We start from the raw sequence: 17,841 nt of genomic DNA on the forward strand, positions 1-17,841 counted from the left end.
CAAATTTCTCAGCTTAGGTTGTCATCTTAATTTAGACTCTCTGTTAAGCTTTTACGCCCACTCATTTCAAACTAAAATCAACCATGCTAAGTGTCATTTTTGAAATAAGATTTGATGCTTTCCTGGCAGATAATGCGTTTCTTGGGATTCTGGAGAAAAATAATTTCAATTGACATTCTGGGTCCCCAATCAGCAATACCAGGAAACCCCTTCTGAATAAAATATCAGAATGGAGGGAAAGTTCGCGATGACGGACATGCCAATCTGAACCATCAAGCACCACAGATCTGACCAATCCTGAGGCACTTGACCAATTTCCTAGTAGTTCCAGGTACAGAATATAATTTTACAAAAGGTTAGATAAGGAGATAGATTATTCTTTAAAAATGAAATTAGTTGAGATATAGGAGCTGACATTATGTTTTTGGGTGAATTAATTACAGTTTGATCCACCAAATTAATTGTAATAATGGGACTTAGCCACCAAAAAATAAATAAAATGACATTCAGCAGCCCTGTGGATGAGCCCCAAGTCTGAGCTCGAAATATCAGCTAATTGGAGTATTCAACCTGGTGGGAATCTAATACGTGTTTACCCATATTACCATTTTTGTTCACCTTCGGATTCACATCTAAACTTAGCTCACATTAATAGAGTTTAAAAAAAATTGAAAAGCTGGCCCTTGTCCTTAGCATTGTGTCAGGGTCCCCCATACTGACGGATGGTCATTATGTAATATGGAGGAAAATGAATATTTTGACTTTTTTGTAGATGAGCAACTCATTTTCTTATCATTGTACATATATGGTTGATCTCTCAGTCGATGAATTTGAAAATGTCACCTCCAATTTTGGCATTGAAGGCAACTCCTACTCCACAGAGCTTGTTGTTGGCCACCATTGCAATTTCTCCTGCACATCTAGTTCCATGGCTGTTGGTATTGTTGGTGTTATAGTGAGGTGAAGGATCGTAGTCTTCATCATTAACATCTGCACTTATTTCAGGGTCCTGAAAATTTTATACCAAAGAAAGCATCATAAATTTTTAGTGATCGCTAAAATAATAGAAACTATTGCCTATACACAAATTCTAGTACACTTTGAGAAACACAATCTCTTCACCCCTTCCCAGTTTGGATTTCGCCCTGGGAAATCCACTGAATTGGCAGTTGAGTCAGTGGTAAAAAATTTATCAAGGGCATTTGAAGACAAGCAATGTGTCTCACTCACACTTTGTGATTTAACCTCTGCCTTTGACTGCGTCAATCATGCTACCCTCCTGCAAAAACTCCAATACTACGGCTTTCATAACAGTGAGCTGAAATTCATGACCTCTTACCTCACTGATCGAAAGCAGATGGTACAAGTAAATTGTAACCAATCTGATTTTCTTCCAGTGAAACATGGAGTTCCTCAGGGGTCCGTCCTTGGTTCTCTCTTGTTCCTTATTCTAATCAATGACCTACCTTACAATCTTTCTATGGACTGCATGATATATGCAGATGACACCACTCTGGTGCAGAAATGCAATACTCCTAGCCAAGTCGGACTTCTTACAAAAAAGGCAATAGAAGAATCTCAACTCTGGTTTACAGCCAATAATCTCTTTCTGAACAATGGCAAGACTCAACATCTTACATGCTGTCTTAAAAGTACTGAGCTAAACAATGATCCTGTCAGGCTTCTAGGCTTCAATATTGACGCTAAATTGACATGGAATTCACATGTTTTCCTAGTCAGCAAAAAAACTCTCCAGGGTTTTGTACTTATTGAGGAAACTTAAAACCTGTGTCAATGAAAAGTACATGAGATTAGCCTATTTTGCTTTTTTTCATAGTATTCTTGCCTATGGTGTTTGACTCTGGGGACATGCAAATGAAACCAAAGAAATTCTAAAACTGCAAAAAAAAGCAGTGAGGATTCTGAGTGGTGCTGGGCCCCGTGACCACTGCAGGCCAATTTTTAAAAACTTTCATATCCTCACCATCTACAGCCTCTTTGTGTTTCGCAGCATTATGCACATTAAAGATAACTTAGATACCTACCCCATACGATCCACCATCCACTCTCATGACACTAGGGCTAAAAATAGCCTAAATACTAATTACTGTAGGCTGTTTAAGACCAACAACCAGTCTGACAATTTGGGAGTAAAATTATTCAATAAATTACCCAGCAAAGCCAGATCAGTGAGCATCACTAGACTGAAAAATGTGCTGGAAAAGTGGCTGTGCAATTATCCACTGTACTCGATTCATGAGTATTTTGAGCTGGACTTTTCTTCTCTTTTATTTTAAATGTAATCTTTGTAATGTATGTGTTTCTAATGTTTTGATCTAATGTACATGTTTTGTATGTTTCGTTGTATCGAATGATTTTATAAATGTGTTGTATACAACATCCGCGAGGGCCAATCCTCGCCGTGGATGAATAAAGATAAAGATATAAAAGTGACCTAACAAGTGTGTCCATTTTTTTCAGGTTATAAATTTGTATTTAAATTGGAAGAAAAATGTATTGGCATCATTCTAAGCTCTTTCGGGTCCCTATGGGGTGAAGATGGGAACTACAGATGAGGACCTCAAATCAGGAAAGTTTGGGACCAAAGGGTTTCTGGATTTCTGGTCTTCAGATTCTATATTTTGTTAATTAATTATATAATTTATAAATGCGTTCAGGCTCTCGTGCTTGATATTTGAGATCCATATGTGTCCCTGCCTAGGTTGTAAGCATATGCTCATAGGGTGTACTAACTTCCTACTCATCCCAGAACAAGGCTCAGAGGGTGGTGCCACGAGGTGGCAAGTTGAAACACTACGAAGAGGAATTTTCAAATGTTCCGGATTTCTGGTTTTCTGAATTCCAGATTTGAGGTCCTCAACTGTACTTGAAAAAGTCCATCTTCATAAAATTTTCCCTTGAAAGGTTCTCTTACTACTGAGCATTCTCTGACTTCATTCCTTTACTAAATGTGGAATTCAATCATATGCATCACAGTATGACAAAATGCAAATGATCCAACTGGGATTGCATCATTTTCTTTAGTTTTCTTGAGTTAGTGAATTTTGTTCCCTGTCTTTGCTCATGCCTCACCTAGAATGGAGTTCAATTTTGTCTGGGTATCTGTGTATACAGCTGTTGTACTTGGTGTTGAATCTAATCACAGACACAATAGGGTGGTTTCCTATTTTTTTTAAATTGACTCAATCGAAAGATTATTACTCCTGGAGTACTTATTTCATGCTTTTAGATTTTTAAATGACAATATCTATTTTTTGCGATTTAATGAAAAGTGAAAATTTTCATGTGTGCGAAAACGTGATGGCTATAAGTATAAATGCTGGGAAAAACCCATGTGACATCTGGCTACTGCTGTGTTAGGCCACCTGGGTGCAAGGATATGAATGCTGCTATGATGCAGACTGCTTGCTGCCGAGCATGGGGGTAGCGTAGAGTACCCTGCTAGTAGGTAGTGCTTGGCGTAAATAAGGATTATTAATGAAAATTTTCACTTTTCATTTAATTGCAAAAAATAGATATCATCATTTAAAAATCTAAAAGCTTGAAATGCATACTCCAGGAGTACCTAATAATCTTTCGATTTAGGCAATAAAAAAATAATAAGAAACCACCCTATTAGTAATTTTGGTTCCTATTAGCAGCAGTTGTCCAGGATTAAAATTTCGTGACTTAATTTTCTCCATCCTTTATGCTTACCCACAATCTACCTCTATAAGTAGGGCTGTAACGATTGTAACAGTTGACCTTTAAATACGTTTGGCCTGAAAAAGTCTTATGTATAACTTCCTGTTTATGCTTGATATTCTTGTACTACTGCCTAATTATTTTTTAAATTTTCCCTCCTTCTTTAATTGCATGAAAAATAAAAACATATTCCTTTACTTGTTCATTTGTCAATGTTATCTCTCTCTTTATATTCCTCGAGGAGGATGCAAGGTGAAGTTTGGAGGAGTAGGTACTGGGAAGACATAATGTAATACAACATCCAATTGAATGAGGGTAACTAGGGGAAGGAAAGACTTAGGAGAAGAAGCACACACCCTTTTTCGTTCACTACTGTAATGGAGCTCATATATACATGTGGAAATGCCAATATGTGTATTATCCCCCATGTAACATGGGGAACATTAATTTTGAGTTACACTTATTTTCATCCTCAATGAACTGGAGAAAGTGCACTCCCTTTGATGTCATTATTTTTAAAAGGCATTTAATTATTTACTTAATTTTACCAAGCATACAGTATGTGCACTCATTGTGGCCAATGGGGGAAAGGAGCAATAGTTTACTCACAAAGTTCCTTCTAATGTCTGGGTGGTCTGTCTCTATTCCATCATCAAGGACACAAACTCGTACATTTCTTCCAGTTATTCCCTTGTTGTAAACTCCTATTACATGGAGATCCATCTTAGGCTTGTCATACTCTGTCCTTGTATCTTGCTGCAAAAAAAGCCTATAGCTAATTATACTTCAGTGTTAGTCTCTGAGCAATTTCTTTTTCACAACTTATATATGTATAGACTATATTGTATTATATATATAGTCTGTTTATAGCCTTTGTTATAAAATCTTATTGAAAAAAAATTTTGTGATTGCATTTTAAAAATTCCAAGGGTCTTGTTTTGCTCCAGGTTTCATCATAGTGAAGTATTTATTTTATGGTAGGATTACATTGAATTTTATTTGCTGAAGCTAAAAATTCCCTCTTTGCGTCAGGATACTCCATAGTTCAAAAGTTTTTGAATCTAATAAGTACTAAGTTTTTAGTGCTAGGGATTTATTATTTTTATGTTATACAAGTTACATAAAGTTGACTATTTGCCAGGTGGTAACAGTTAATATGTAGTAAAAATTTTGTTTGTAAAATAAATCTCCAAAATGAAACTAGATCAGTGATAATTTAAAATAGCAATAAAATTAATTTTCCAAGATAAATTTTTTACACCTCTTCTTGAAGATCCTCTTTATGTTTTAAGGATAGGGCTGAAACAGTTCTGCAGGGAGTCTATTCCATTCATCAATCGTCCTGTTGAGGTATGAGAACTTTTTTACGTTAATCCTTTGAGGCTGGCATTTCATCTTGTACTGGTGATCTTTCCTGCCGATATTGCTGGGGCTTTCAATCTTATTTCGTAGTTCCCCCCATGCCTTTTCCCCCGTAAGTGTGCGGAAGAGTGCGCAAAGCCTATTTATTTTTCTTCTCCATCCTAGTGAGTCCCATCCCAGTACTTTCAGCATTTTAATGACACTTGTCATTTTTTTATGCTTCCCCATTGTGTACCTTGCTGCCTTTCTTTGCACCTTCTTGATGGATTCTGTTTGTCCCTTTTCATACGGGTCCCACACTAGTGACGCGTATTCTAAAATCCGTTGGATTTGTGTCTTATACGCCTTTTCTTTTGTAGTACGATTGCTTTCCTTTAGATTTCTCATCACCCAATGCAACATTTTAAATGCCTTTTTTTTAACTGCTCCACATTTGCCTCCCACCCTAAATCTTTCGGTTAATACAATACAATACAATATGGCCTTAAAACTCTGTTCATTTTATCTTTGCGGGTGAGCTGGTGTGGCTAAAGCAAATGGGGGTGAGGGGAGGGAAAGTTTCTCGACACATGACTTTCCCTTGGACAATCTGTAGACAGTGGGCATAGCCTAGTACCTCTCAGACCTCCGTCGTGTCACCATCGTGAATCTGCTTGTGGAGCATTCTTGCAAAACCTCACGCATTCTCCTTGTATGTCTTTAAGAATGCCTTTCACCAATGGTGCCTTATTCAGGGTGTTAGCTGCAATGACATGGGCTTCTGTGAAGTAATCATCCTCTATGACTACCAAATGAATAGGTATATTGTCTCGGCACTGGGCTCAAAATACCTGTGGCCACCCATACATCACACGTTTTCAGTGACAAACTAGGCGGCTAGGGGGTAGGAGCAATCCCACAGAGGGTAGGAGCAATCTTAATGTTGCCAAATGTATACATTTGGCAACATTAAGATTGCTCCTACCCTCTAAAGGCATATCCCTGCAATCACCCCTAACATGTAAACCTTAGATCCTCCATCTCCATCCTTGCTGACGTTTTGATGAATGACTTGTTCATCACCATCAGGCCCATTGATGCTGATTCTCAATTGGCCAGTTTTTTATATAGTATGTCTCTAAGGTGAGGTCGTTTCCTATGTCGACTCCATTTTTGCTTTTTCCCACCATTTTTAGGATAGAGTTCCAGGTCCTACTCAAGTGGAATCCTTCATCTGAGAAACAAGAGAACTGTTAATGTCAGTCATTCACCAGGAGAAAGTTAAATCTTTCACCCCTAATACCTCTGTACATAAAAAAAAAATCTATTAAAAATTTTGTAGTTCTTTTTTGTAAATTCTTCTCTTTGATAATCTTTTCATGTGTACTTATTTCTTTTCCTTAACAATCTTAAATCTCTTTAAAATGCATTTCATACATGACTCCTTCCTTTGCTGTTGGTCCTGTCTTCCTGTATTTATAATAATATTCTTCATTGGACCCTCAGATCTCTAGATTTAGTTAATGATTTTCCATGTCTTCTCAGGGTTCTTGGAAGAGTTCTGTGCTGCTTGCCCTAGGACTTCCTCATCATTAATTTGATCCAATAGATGTTAAAAGATATGAATATGTCACAGTGTTGGTTATGATTCAAACATTATTTGGTGTTATTTTATGCTGGTTATTTGGTGCTATTTGCTGAAATCAAGTTTGGTATGAAGTAATTTATTATTTTATACGTAATATAATTGAGAAGCTTTTGGTTTGGGGGTTAGCTGTTTATGAAAATACCAAACATCAAGTTAACTCAATTTTGAGTTCACTTCAAACCCAAGGACAACATCTGCTGTCATCATATGCCATAAAACATTCATAGTGTTGTCGACTCCTTCAACCTTCGAGAGAATAGATCTGATGTAGTCATCACTGCATGAAAAAATGGAGCACCATTAATGCAAATTGCATGGTTACTGTCATTTTACATTTTTTCACTGTGCCGATGATTGTGTTATGTCTCTTCCTTTGGAGTCACGTACTTGGTGCAAACGTGATGTATGAGATTACTCTCTTTGAATTTCACCAAACATCAATTTACCCAGGTTACAAGTTAACTCTTAACCTGGGTAAATTGATGTTTGGTGCTTTCAGGATTGATATCAGTATTTTAAAATATTTTCCTCTTTAATTACTGCTGTCATGGTGATAAAGTTAGCCTGAATTAATGTTTTATTAATGACATGCATTAATCATATTGTATTGCGTGATTTCTATGTGTCATAAGTTTTGACTCAAGCTCTGAAATGAAATCACAGACATTTATGAATGCATGGATTTTAGGGAAGATTGTTATTTGGGAGTGGAAAGGTATGGCAGTAATTATTCTCTTTCATGTAATTATTATCAGGCCCTGTAATTATTCTCTTCCATGTACAAGTGATCATATTATTTTGATTTTGTTTGTGATTAATATAGAATGGTAAACTTAAACTTTGGTGGAAAAATGCTCTGAAAAGCTATTTAACTAATTTTATAAAAATGTATTTTCCCAAAGGAGCCTTAGGTGTAGATCCTAAAACTCCTTGCCCCTCCGAGGAGTATTGGGATCTAGATTAGTCTCTCCCAAGTTCTTGAGTTCACAACTGAAACTCTGCCAATCATTTAGATCTCATCTTGAAATTTGCAATTTCATTAGAATCCTGATTCCAGGTATTTGAAAATTCCTCTGCGACATTCAATGCAGCGAAGGACCAATGATAGAAGACTGCTTGTGTGCTCTGCATCTCTCTTCAATGAAAGGACTTGGTGAACCCAGTCCATGCAGATACATATATTTTAACCTGATTTTATCTAGTAGAAGATAAACCTGGTCTGAGGTTAAATGGACCTACTCACTGGTGAGTAGCTCTTAAGTACACTTATTTCTTATGTTCTGTTGGTGGTTAATAAATGGTACTTGAGTATAAAGTATGTGGCATATCGGTCCTTTTAGCCCTTTGAGCTGGTAGTGGTAATGTGTTCTATTGCTTGATGAGTTTTGGTCGTAGGGTCACATTAGGAACTGAAATTTACTCAGTAAGGTACAAATGATAGCAATGGTGAAGCTAAAGTGATCCCAGAAGGTAATCAAGCCCATTGTCTCCTTAAAATGAATTTGCATATGTGATGAGGACTTTTAAAATACTTAATAACCTTGTAATTACAATGAGAAGCTATTTTTTCTCTGTACTTGGATCATCATTAGCAACACTTTTATACGATTTGAATCCGTCTTCATCAGTGGCTTAGCCAGGATTTTGAAATGGGGGGTGGGGAGAGGTTCACCGGAGATTTCTGGGTCCTTCTGGGGTACATGGGAAACACCCTAAGGCAAATGCGGGTCCACCCCCAGAAAATTTTGGGATTTTTGATGCTGAAAATGTGATTTTTAGGACTCAAAAACAGTAATTTTGTATGAGTATCCATGATAAGTTATTTATTGAGGCCATCTTACTTGTTTTTGGCACCTCTTTTATAGGTATTGTGACCCGAAAAAATCCCCCCATGTCTTCACCACTGGTCTCCATTTACGAGGCATATTCATAAAGTAATGGCCGTTTGGTCACAGGAAAAAATATACTCATATGTAACACATTTCATAGGCACTTTTAGTTGGCTACAAACTTACTTCACTTCTCTACATAATTACTGTTCACTTCTAAGCATTTTTCAGACCACTGCACCAGCTTCTTTAACCTCTCTGAATATAAGCTCGCCACCTGACTGTGAGAGTTGAACCAATTGGACTAACATAAGCTACAGACTCAATCTGCTGTCAAAACCAATAAGAAAATTCAAGATTTTTGTTGGGATCTCTTTGACCACCCACCGTACTGTCCTTACCTTGCACCCAGCGACTACTTCCTCTTCTTGCAATTGAAACAGTGGCTTGGTGGACAACATTTCAAAACCAAAGAGGAACTCAATGGCATTGTCTATAGGTTCAACTCTCAGGTGGCGAGCTTCTATGCAGAGGGATTATGAAAGCTGGGACAGCGGTGCAAAAAATGCTTAGAAGTGAACGGCAATTATGTATAGAGGTGAAGTAGGTGTGTAGCTAACTAAAAGTGCCAATAAAAGGTGTTTCATATGAGTATATTTTTTCTGTGACCAAACGGCCCTTACTTCATGAACATGGCTCGTATTTCTCACTGCCCAGTCCTGCCCTCTCTGGGCCATTCCGCAAGACTTAAAGAGTTCAAGAAAATAGTTCATTAGCACTCAAGAATCATCTCAAGTCAGGTGTAAGCCCTGGGGGCAGATAGCAATTGTGCATGTGTGATCCAGTAATTTTGGAGTTTACCATCTGCCGGATGTATCCCTCACAAGCTTCTAAAAGAATTCAATGCAATGGGTAGCACGAAAATTTTGGCAAATTATTGTTTTCCTTTGCTTACATCATGGATGATTAAGCATGCATGCATACTAAATACTTTATTGAAATTATTTTGTATATTCTTGGTGTCTCAGATTTTCCTCGAGCTTGGCAATGAATGAGAGGCAAGATTTGAGCTTGGTTAGTTAGTGGCTTTGTTTTTAGAACAATCCCTTTTTTTTCAGTCGTCAAATATTTTCTGTGCCATATACTTTTTTTCTGTGGTCCTAAGACCTATTCTACATTGCTATATGAAATTTTTGGCAGTTTTCTTCCAGTGAGTATGATACAACAGTTCAGCTTTTTCTTACCAATTTTTATTGCAATACATAATAAAGTGACTTTCTATTGGGGGATTGGGTTGGTGTGGTGGCTTGAGTGTTGGCTTCCCACCATGTGGGTCCACTCAGAGGCGCAGCGAGGGAGGGGTTTTGGGGGATAAAATAGGTACCCCCCAGAGCTCAGAGAGATTTTTAAGTTTAACTCATTTTACTTCATTGGATCGATATTGCTGATAGAATAGTGTAAGGATTAATAAAATATCCCTCAAAAAGCCGTAAGACTCACCATTTTGAACTATTTATCTTAAAATTCCAAAATTTATTAATCTCGACCCTACCGCTTATCCTGGTGGGTATTCCATATCCCCACACACCCCGGTATTAGTTGCACCTAAGCCCCCCCCCCAGCCTTAATTCCTAGCTGCGCCCCTGGGTCCACTTTCAAATCCTGGTGGTTTGTAGATTTTTCACTTAATGTGCGATCCTTACTTGAGTGCATTTTAGAGAAAGATTTAAGCACAGCACTCTGTCTGTTGGATGGGACGTTAAGCCATGGTTCCCCTTGGTGCCTTTTGTTGAGAGTGAGCTAACACCATTGCTGGATCTCTCTTCACCCTTCCCGCCCTACCTATTCCTCATGGTGCAAATGACCTCAGCTGTCGGTCACCTCCGTCAAATACCATGCCACACCTACTTTCGGTTTTGTAGAATCCGTAACTTTATGAATCATAAAATTTACAATTTTTCTTGCTTGAGTGCATGATTTATCACTTGATTTTAAAATTGTTTCTGCCCTTGAGGTACCTTTTGCTCTTTGCAGTTTAACACATTCAGTTTGGAGCACATCAATTGATGTGCTCCTGTCCAAGCCAAGATACTGAGCACGTCAATTGACGTGCTCTGCCAGTCCTGCAGGGAACCCTTTCTCCGCCTCCGTACGTGACTAATATCCACTTCAGAGTCTTTTGATCATGTGTATGGCCTTCAGCAAGCTTCGATCTTTCAAACCATGTGTGCCATTAGTGAAAAGCAGTATTTGAACGGAAGTTATGGCACGGAAACCTCCCTCTATTTTATGTACTTCCTTATTTTAACGGCCAATTTTGACGACTTATATGAAAATTATGGCCGGTTTTTGAATTTAATGAAAATATGTTGAGGGGCACCTTTTCATCAAGTCCAGTCTTCCAAAATACATGGTGAGGTTTTTGAGTTTAATCCCTCAAGCATGACTTTAAATGTCCGTGGTCCTTCTCTCAGTATGTGCGATGCACCATCTGTGTCCTCTGAATGCCATACCTCAAACATGGGTGACACACCATAGGTGTCCGAATCTTTCATCAAGAATTCCTATCTCCACATTCATATACACTTTTATTTAAGTAAAATATTTTACTTAATTTCTGCACAAAATCTTCAGTGCCTCCTTTTCAAGCATCAATTAATTAAAGCTCCCTGTGCGATTTAAATACCTATGATCAAAGCACTGTATGTCATTCAGGGGCCACTCTTTGGCCTCAATATGGCCAGCGGTCAAAACCATTATGGGGCCATAATGGCAACCCACTATGGCCACAATTGTTGTGTTGACTGGGAAGTGATGACCTGTCTGGCAGCTCTTCATGATCCTTTTTTATAAAGGTCCTGTGATTTTTTGGTTTCATCCATTTGGATCAAAATTTAGAACTTGTCCTATCCTTTTGGACCAAACCAAATTTTTATACAAATAATTGGACCAAAAGCTAGTTTGATACAAATTTTACCGTGGGATAAATGGTGCTTGTCCATTGTATCAAAATTTGATACAAAAAGTCTACAAATAGGGTAGTTTCCTTCATCAAAGAAAACAAAAGGCAATAATTGCGATTCGTTACCCACCATTAGTGTATTCATAATATACAAATTACTTCGTTTTAGAAATGCCGGTTTAAACGAATGGCAATGGTCCATTTTTATCCTCATTTGAAAAGGACCAGATTGGCGCTCATGCGATGCCACTCCACATGACGTCACAGGGACCTAGTTTCTATAGGAGAAGATAGGAGTTATACATCGTCTGAGGCTACCAATGCATGCATGAGGCGCAGAGCTCAGGGAAACATGTCTTAATAATCACTTATTAAAACTGGCTAAGGTCGAAAAGTTTTCCTCGTTTGATAAGGTATTAATAATCCTTATTTAAGCCAAGCGCTACCAGCCAGCAGGGTACTCAGCTACCCGCTAGCAGGCTGCGACGTATCAGCGCTAAGCCTCGCCTCAAGGTCACCTCACCGGGCGGGAGGGGGAACCAGAAATACGACGTACGGAGAGATTCCCCGGCATTCATACTTATGCGTCGCATTTTTGCGCGCTTGAAATTTTTCACTTTTCATTTAATCGCGAAAAATAGATATTGTAATTTAAAAATCTAAAAGCGTGAAATACGTACTCCAGGAGTAATAATCTTACTATTTAGGCAATAAAAAATAATAGGAAACCACCCTATTAGACTGTGAGACATCAGCTTTTAGGATTTAACATTTAAATTTAAGAATAAGGCCTTGGCTTAATTGGCCTGTTTCTAGGGTTGACATTCACTCGAAATGGTTAGGAGACAATGCTTGGAGTGCACCCCTCTAAATATAGACCCCAAAATGCATCCATTCTCCAATTGAGACTTCTTGAAAAGTTTTTCTGGTTATAGCTTAAAGTGCTAATATGGTAGCCAGAATGAGAAGATGATAATCGTATAAGATATGCCTTTAATTGCAGGTAGGTATACCTTTAATTGCAGAATAATTCTGTTAAAAACATTGGCAGATTGGCAGTGAATTAAAGGAAACATAATTGTGATACTTTAAAAAAATCATTCCACCCGTTTCAATTGTAATTTAGAAGTAGCATATTAAAAATCATAACACTGGCGCTGATAATGGCAGCCTTTGGGTGAGGTAATGTACTTGTTTGCCTTGGGTTTATGCATTTGCGAACAGAAAATTTGGCTGCTGAGGTTTTTAATGATTATGCGGTACTACTCTTACTAAATACCACTGCTGTGCCCACAGTTCGTCATTGAATAGGTTCCGAGTCTTCTCTTTTTCCAAGATGTTTTCTTGTGATTCTTTTGAGCTAGTTGAGTCATATGCGCCAAATGAAGATAGTGGTATGTATCCACGCTTATCTCTCTGTTTAGCAAATTGCTGTTCTGCCCACATCACCTAGTAAGGAGAAAGTACAGGGAGTTCTTGATTAGAAATTTTCATGAAGTTTCCAACACCTGTGAGTGAAAATGCATACAATTTTTCAACTTAGTTGACCCTTTTGCTGCGGCCCACCCTCCGGAAACCTACCCGTCACATGCAGTGAAAGTGCTGAGCGCATGGCAGGGAGGATTTAAAAGTACGCTCACAGCAGCCTGCTGTGCGAACGTACCAGGTATGCTCACAACAGTGAAAGGGTTAAAATTGCTTATTGATAAACATTCAACGTGACAAATGTATTGTAAGAATTTTTGATTTTGGAAAATATTAAACTCTGATACACTTTGTGGAGAGTATTTGCAAGTGGATTACTAAATGAGGTGGAGATGTGAAGGGAAACAGAATCATAAATAATAGCAATGTATGCTAGTATTATGTATAGTTAAGGGGGTGAGGGAGATGAATAATATCACCTATTTTTGTCTCAGGGTATGCGTGTACCCTCTCTGTCCTATGGTGCAGCGAGGTGGGGTTTTAGGGAATGAAATCCCCTCCCGCACTCAGAGAAATTTTTAAGTAAAATCTATTTTATTTAATTGGATTAATGTTGCTTATAGAATAGTGTGAGGATTAACAAAATATCCCTCAGAAGGCCATAAAACTCACCATTTTGAACCTTTTACCTTAATTTTTTTTGATGGAGGGCCCTCGCACCTCCCACTTACCCTAGCGGTTATACCACACCCCCAGACCCCCCAATATTAGTTGCATCTGAAACCCCCACTTGCCTTAATTCCTAGCTGTACCCCTGTCTTTGTCTTCCTTCCCATCAATTTTCCACTACTTTAACCAAGGCTGAATTTAGATGAATAGAGGCTCGAGGCTATTCCACAAATGAGGCCCTTTCACCTCCCATTTTTAAGTTTGTAAATTACATGATAGATATTAAAATACATAATTACTGTGATATATATAGTGAATATCCACGGAGAAAAAATTAGCATGCTAAGATTTGCCGATGACATAGCCGTTATAGCAGAAACAGAGAAGGATTTGAAAAATATTCTGGTTAATATGGGTAGGGTAATGAGTAGATATCAGCTGAAAATAAGCACGAAGAAAACCAAGATCTTAGTATGCAGCAGAAGAGAAGAAGTCAAGACCAACATTAAAATAGGGAGGCAAAAACTGATGGAGGTGGATGAATTCTGTTATTTGGGAAGCAAGATAACTAGTGACGGGAGAAGCAAGAAATAAATTATCAGCAGAATAGCCCAGGCAAAGAGAGCATTCCACCAAAAGAGAGACCTGCTTACAGTGGGAGACTTAAATGTGGAAGTAAAGAAACAATTTATAATAACCTACATCTGGAGTATGCTCCTATACGGAAGTGAGGCATGGACAATGACCGCAGCGGAGAAAGCAAGGATAGAGGCCTTTGAAATGTGGTGCTACACAAGAATGATGAAAATCAAATGGATCGACCGAGTTAGTAACGAGGAAGTCCTAAGAAGGGTAGGAGAGAAGAGAAGCCTCATGAAAACCTTAATAAGAAGACGGAACAACCTTATAGGCCACATCTTGAGACATGATGGCCTGATGAAGACAATCGTCGAAGGACAAGTGGAAGGCAAGAATGGAAAAGGAAGACCTCGAACAAAATATATGGAACAAATAAAGAGAGATGTGAAAGAGAAGATATACGTAGGTGTAAAAAGATTAGCTGATAGGAGAACTGAGTGGAGAGCTGCATCAAACCAATCCTAGGATTGTTGACCAGTGATGATGATGATATCAATCAGTGCCAAATTAAGCAGGAAAGTGGCTACTCTGGGGCATCACAGGCTCAAGAAAAAAATTGAAATTTAATTTGAAATAAAAATAAAATATTGCTAATGTGAACTTTCAAATATTATGAAACACAATTTGGAGCGATGAGGGGGCAGGGCAAATTAAAATTCATAATATTTGATTAAATAGAGGGTTGCCTCTGCAATGCCGTTGGTGGGATGGAGGGGCTAAAGGTTTATTTGGGGAGGTCTCTTAGCCTATCTTGATTTGGGGCTTCAAGGTTCTAAATCTGGCACTGGTATTTCAAAATATGTGAAATTAAACTTATAGTGATTGGTACTAGCCTATATAAAAAAGAATAGTGTTCACTGTTTTTCTTTTTTTTAGAATAGTGTAATTTTAATTTTGCTTGCAAATTCAATGTTGGCCCCTCCTGATCAGGAGGCCCTATGCTGAAGCTTAGTTAGCCTATAGTGACTTCGACTAATGCTAGTTTTCTATCAGTAGGAGACAGGAAATATGTTTCATGTCAGTGAATGAAAACATCTATGTTGAGAGAAATTTTTAAATGACTCTGAAACTTAACCCTTCAGCTGCGGCAGCTACATATATTACAAGTCTTCCACTCTGTGTGGGAAACGTTGCTGACGAGACCATAGCTTTTTTTTGGTTGGCAGGGGCAGAGATTGAAGAAAAACCTTGTAATCTTCTCCCTAGACCTTTCACAAGGGCCCGAAGGGAGGACCCCATTCACTAAGGGACGGATTGGTGTAGTTTCAGGTGATTTTGTGAAATTATTTCATTGGCCAAAATCTAGAAAACAAACACATTCAGCATGAGGTTTGTCTGTAAATTTTTGTTCAAATTGATACTGAACACCTATGTAATCTGATTAAAAACTTTTGGGCTGTGTCGCCGCGTCAATGCTTTGGGTGGCCCCAACGTTTCCCGACTGATGCTGGTCGCTTTTTCAAGGGATTATGGAGATATGAGAATTTAAGATCTTTTATATAGGTGTCTGTGTCAGGAAATTACATAGCCCAAAAGTTTTTAATCATAATGACGAGCATCCGCGAAAGTTTTAACGAAGAACCTATGTAATCTGTTGATATTTACCTATATTATTTAAAACTCTTGTATACTACATCTAAGTTTTTTGCATCCAGTCATCAGAGCAAATTGAGAGAATAATTAAAGGAAATGATAGTGCCTCAAGGGAGTGGAATGTGATCGCTAGCTAGCTAGGGAAGGACAAGTTATGTTAAGAAGGGAGGGTTGCCTATTGTCCCATTCTTATAAGAAAGAGACCATGAAGATGGTTGAACGTTCAAGTACCTTTTTCCTGCACATGTACCTGTTTCGTCATCAATACACCTGTACATGAACATTTCCCACCGCTGAAGGGTTAAGACTTAGGTTCTTGGGACTAGCAAAGCATTCTATCATGTTATAAAATTAAATTGGTGGGGAAGGAACTTTTGCTGGAAGTATGTAATGATACCATTTCATATTTTCCTGCGAATACTTACTCGATCATCCTTAATTAGCTTCTGTGTAAGGTGTGGCTCTCCTCTTTTACCGACTCTTGGGAAGTCATCTTTCAGCATTCGGTAAATTCCAGGAAATCCAGGAATCTAGAAAATATTTGAAAGTTTTATGTTAATTTTTTGCTTGATTGATATAGTATGGTGATGAAATCTGGAAAGTTAGGTAATTTATTTACATAGAAAATCTTGGAATGTTAGGTAAGTCAGTTAAAAATAAGTCCGGAAAAATCATGTAGCTGCAAAAATTAAACTCAGAGTCTTAATATTGTATTGGCATAAGTTAGACCTTTGAACATCACAAAATTTGCTGGTAGCCATTTTGATTATTTTACCTTTTCATTGACAGCTTATTTAACCCCTCCGATTTAGGAGATGAGGGAAGTCCTCTTAAACAAATAGCAAGGTGGGATATCACTAGAATTCATACATTTGGCTGAATTCTAACCCCCAACCCATAATTTAGTAGAGGAGGACCTAATTTCACTGCCACCGGAAATAGCAGGGTTGACATCTCAGGATCGAATTTTGTTATAGATATGATAGTTATAATAATATAATAATAAATAAATTTATTGCTCCACACACAAATTACATGACAATAGCAAAATTGAGTAATTCTAGGTAGCCACGAAGGATAACCTGTTTGAGGCTACCATCCAAAATAATAATACATTATGCTTTACATATACTGAGCCATGCTTAAAATACTAGGGAGAGAATCGGTATGCTTGTAGATAGAATTGATCCTACAAACGAAGAGGTACATTTCAAAAACGCTAAGAGGTTGACTTCCCCCTAGTAATGCGTCATACAGGAAGAGTCGTTCCTCTAGGAACGTCTTAGAATACAGCCCATAGTGTAGCTCATTTTGTGTTACCTTGATAATCTATTCTAACAAAGCTTAAGTGTGTACATGAAAAGTTATGTTATATTAGTTATGAGGGTAGGTGCAGTCGTGCAGCGAGGGGGGGGGGGGGGGGTTGGGGGATAAAACCCCCCCAGAGCTAAGAGAAATTTTTAAGTTACATCCATTTCACTTAATTGGATTGATATTACTAACAGAATAGTGTAAGGGCAAATAAAATATCCCTCTGAAAGCCATAAAACTCACCATTTTGAACCATTTATCTTAAAAGTCCACACTTTATTAATTTCGCACCTATCGCTTATCCTGGTGGGTATTCTATACCCCCACCCACCCCATTATTAGTTGCACCTAAGCCCCCCCAGCCTTAATTCCTAGCTGGGTAGGTTTACCTACAGCTAATTACACCAGCCTATCCTTCGTCCTTTTACTTTTCTTCTTGAGTTTTGTTCAAAGTCTAATTACACCAAATTCTATGAATGAAACAGTCTCCTTCCTTGTAACTCCTTTTGAGCAATTTGGATTGGTATGTGAAGGTTTTTTTTCAGGAGTATTGTAGTTATTTGACTGTAAGATTTCATTGAACCTCGGTCATAATGTAGTGAAGTGATTATATATTAATCTATAAAACAAAAATACTCCACCAATATGTTTTAGGAAAACAGATTTCCGACGACCCATCAATTATCTAATTTTAAGAGCCAAAATAGCAAATATTGTGG

At 38.0% G+C, this 17,841-nt stretch overlaps 1 protein-coding gene across 1 annotated transcript in view; it reads right to left on the reverse strand.

Annotated features, from left to right (window-relative positions):
* The window catches only part of LOC124166751 (neuroendocrine convertase 1-like), a 206,672-nt gene that overhangs the window by 63,681 nt on the left and 125,150 nt on the right, over positions 1-17,841 (reverse strand). The window contains exons 3-6 of the mRNA XM_046544423.1: positions 16,237-16,341; positions 12,758-12,934; positions 4,315-4,461; positions 844-1,009 (exon numbers count right to left, since the gene is read on the reverse strand). Coding sequence (XP_046400379.1) covers positions 844-1,009; positions 4,315-4,461; positions 12,758-12,934; positions 16,237-16,341 — 595 coding nt within the window. The remainder of the gene's footprint in view (positions 1-843; positions 1,010-4,314; positions 4,462-12,757; positions 12,935-16,236; positions 16,342-17,841) is intronic.

This window comes from Ischnura elegans, chromosome 10 (assembly GCF_921293095.1).
Source record: "Ischnura elegans chromosome 10, ioIscEleg1.1, whole genome shotgun sequence".
Lineage (NCBI taxonomy): Eukaryota > Metazoa > Arthropoda > Insecta > Odonata > Coenagrionidae > Ischnura > Ischnura elegans.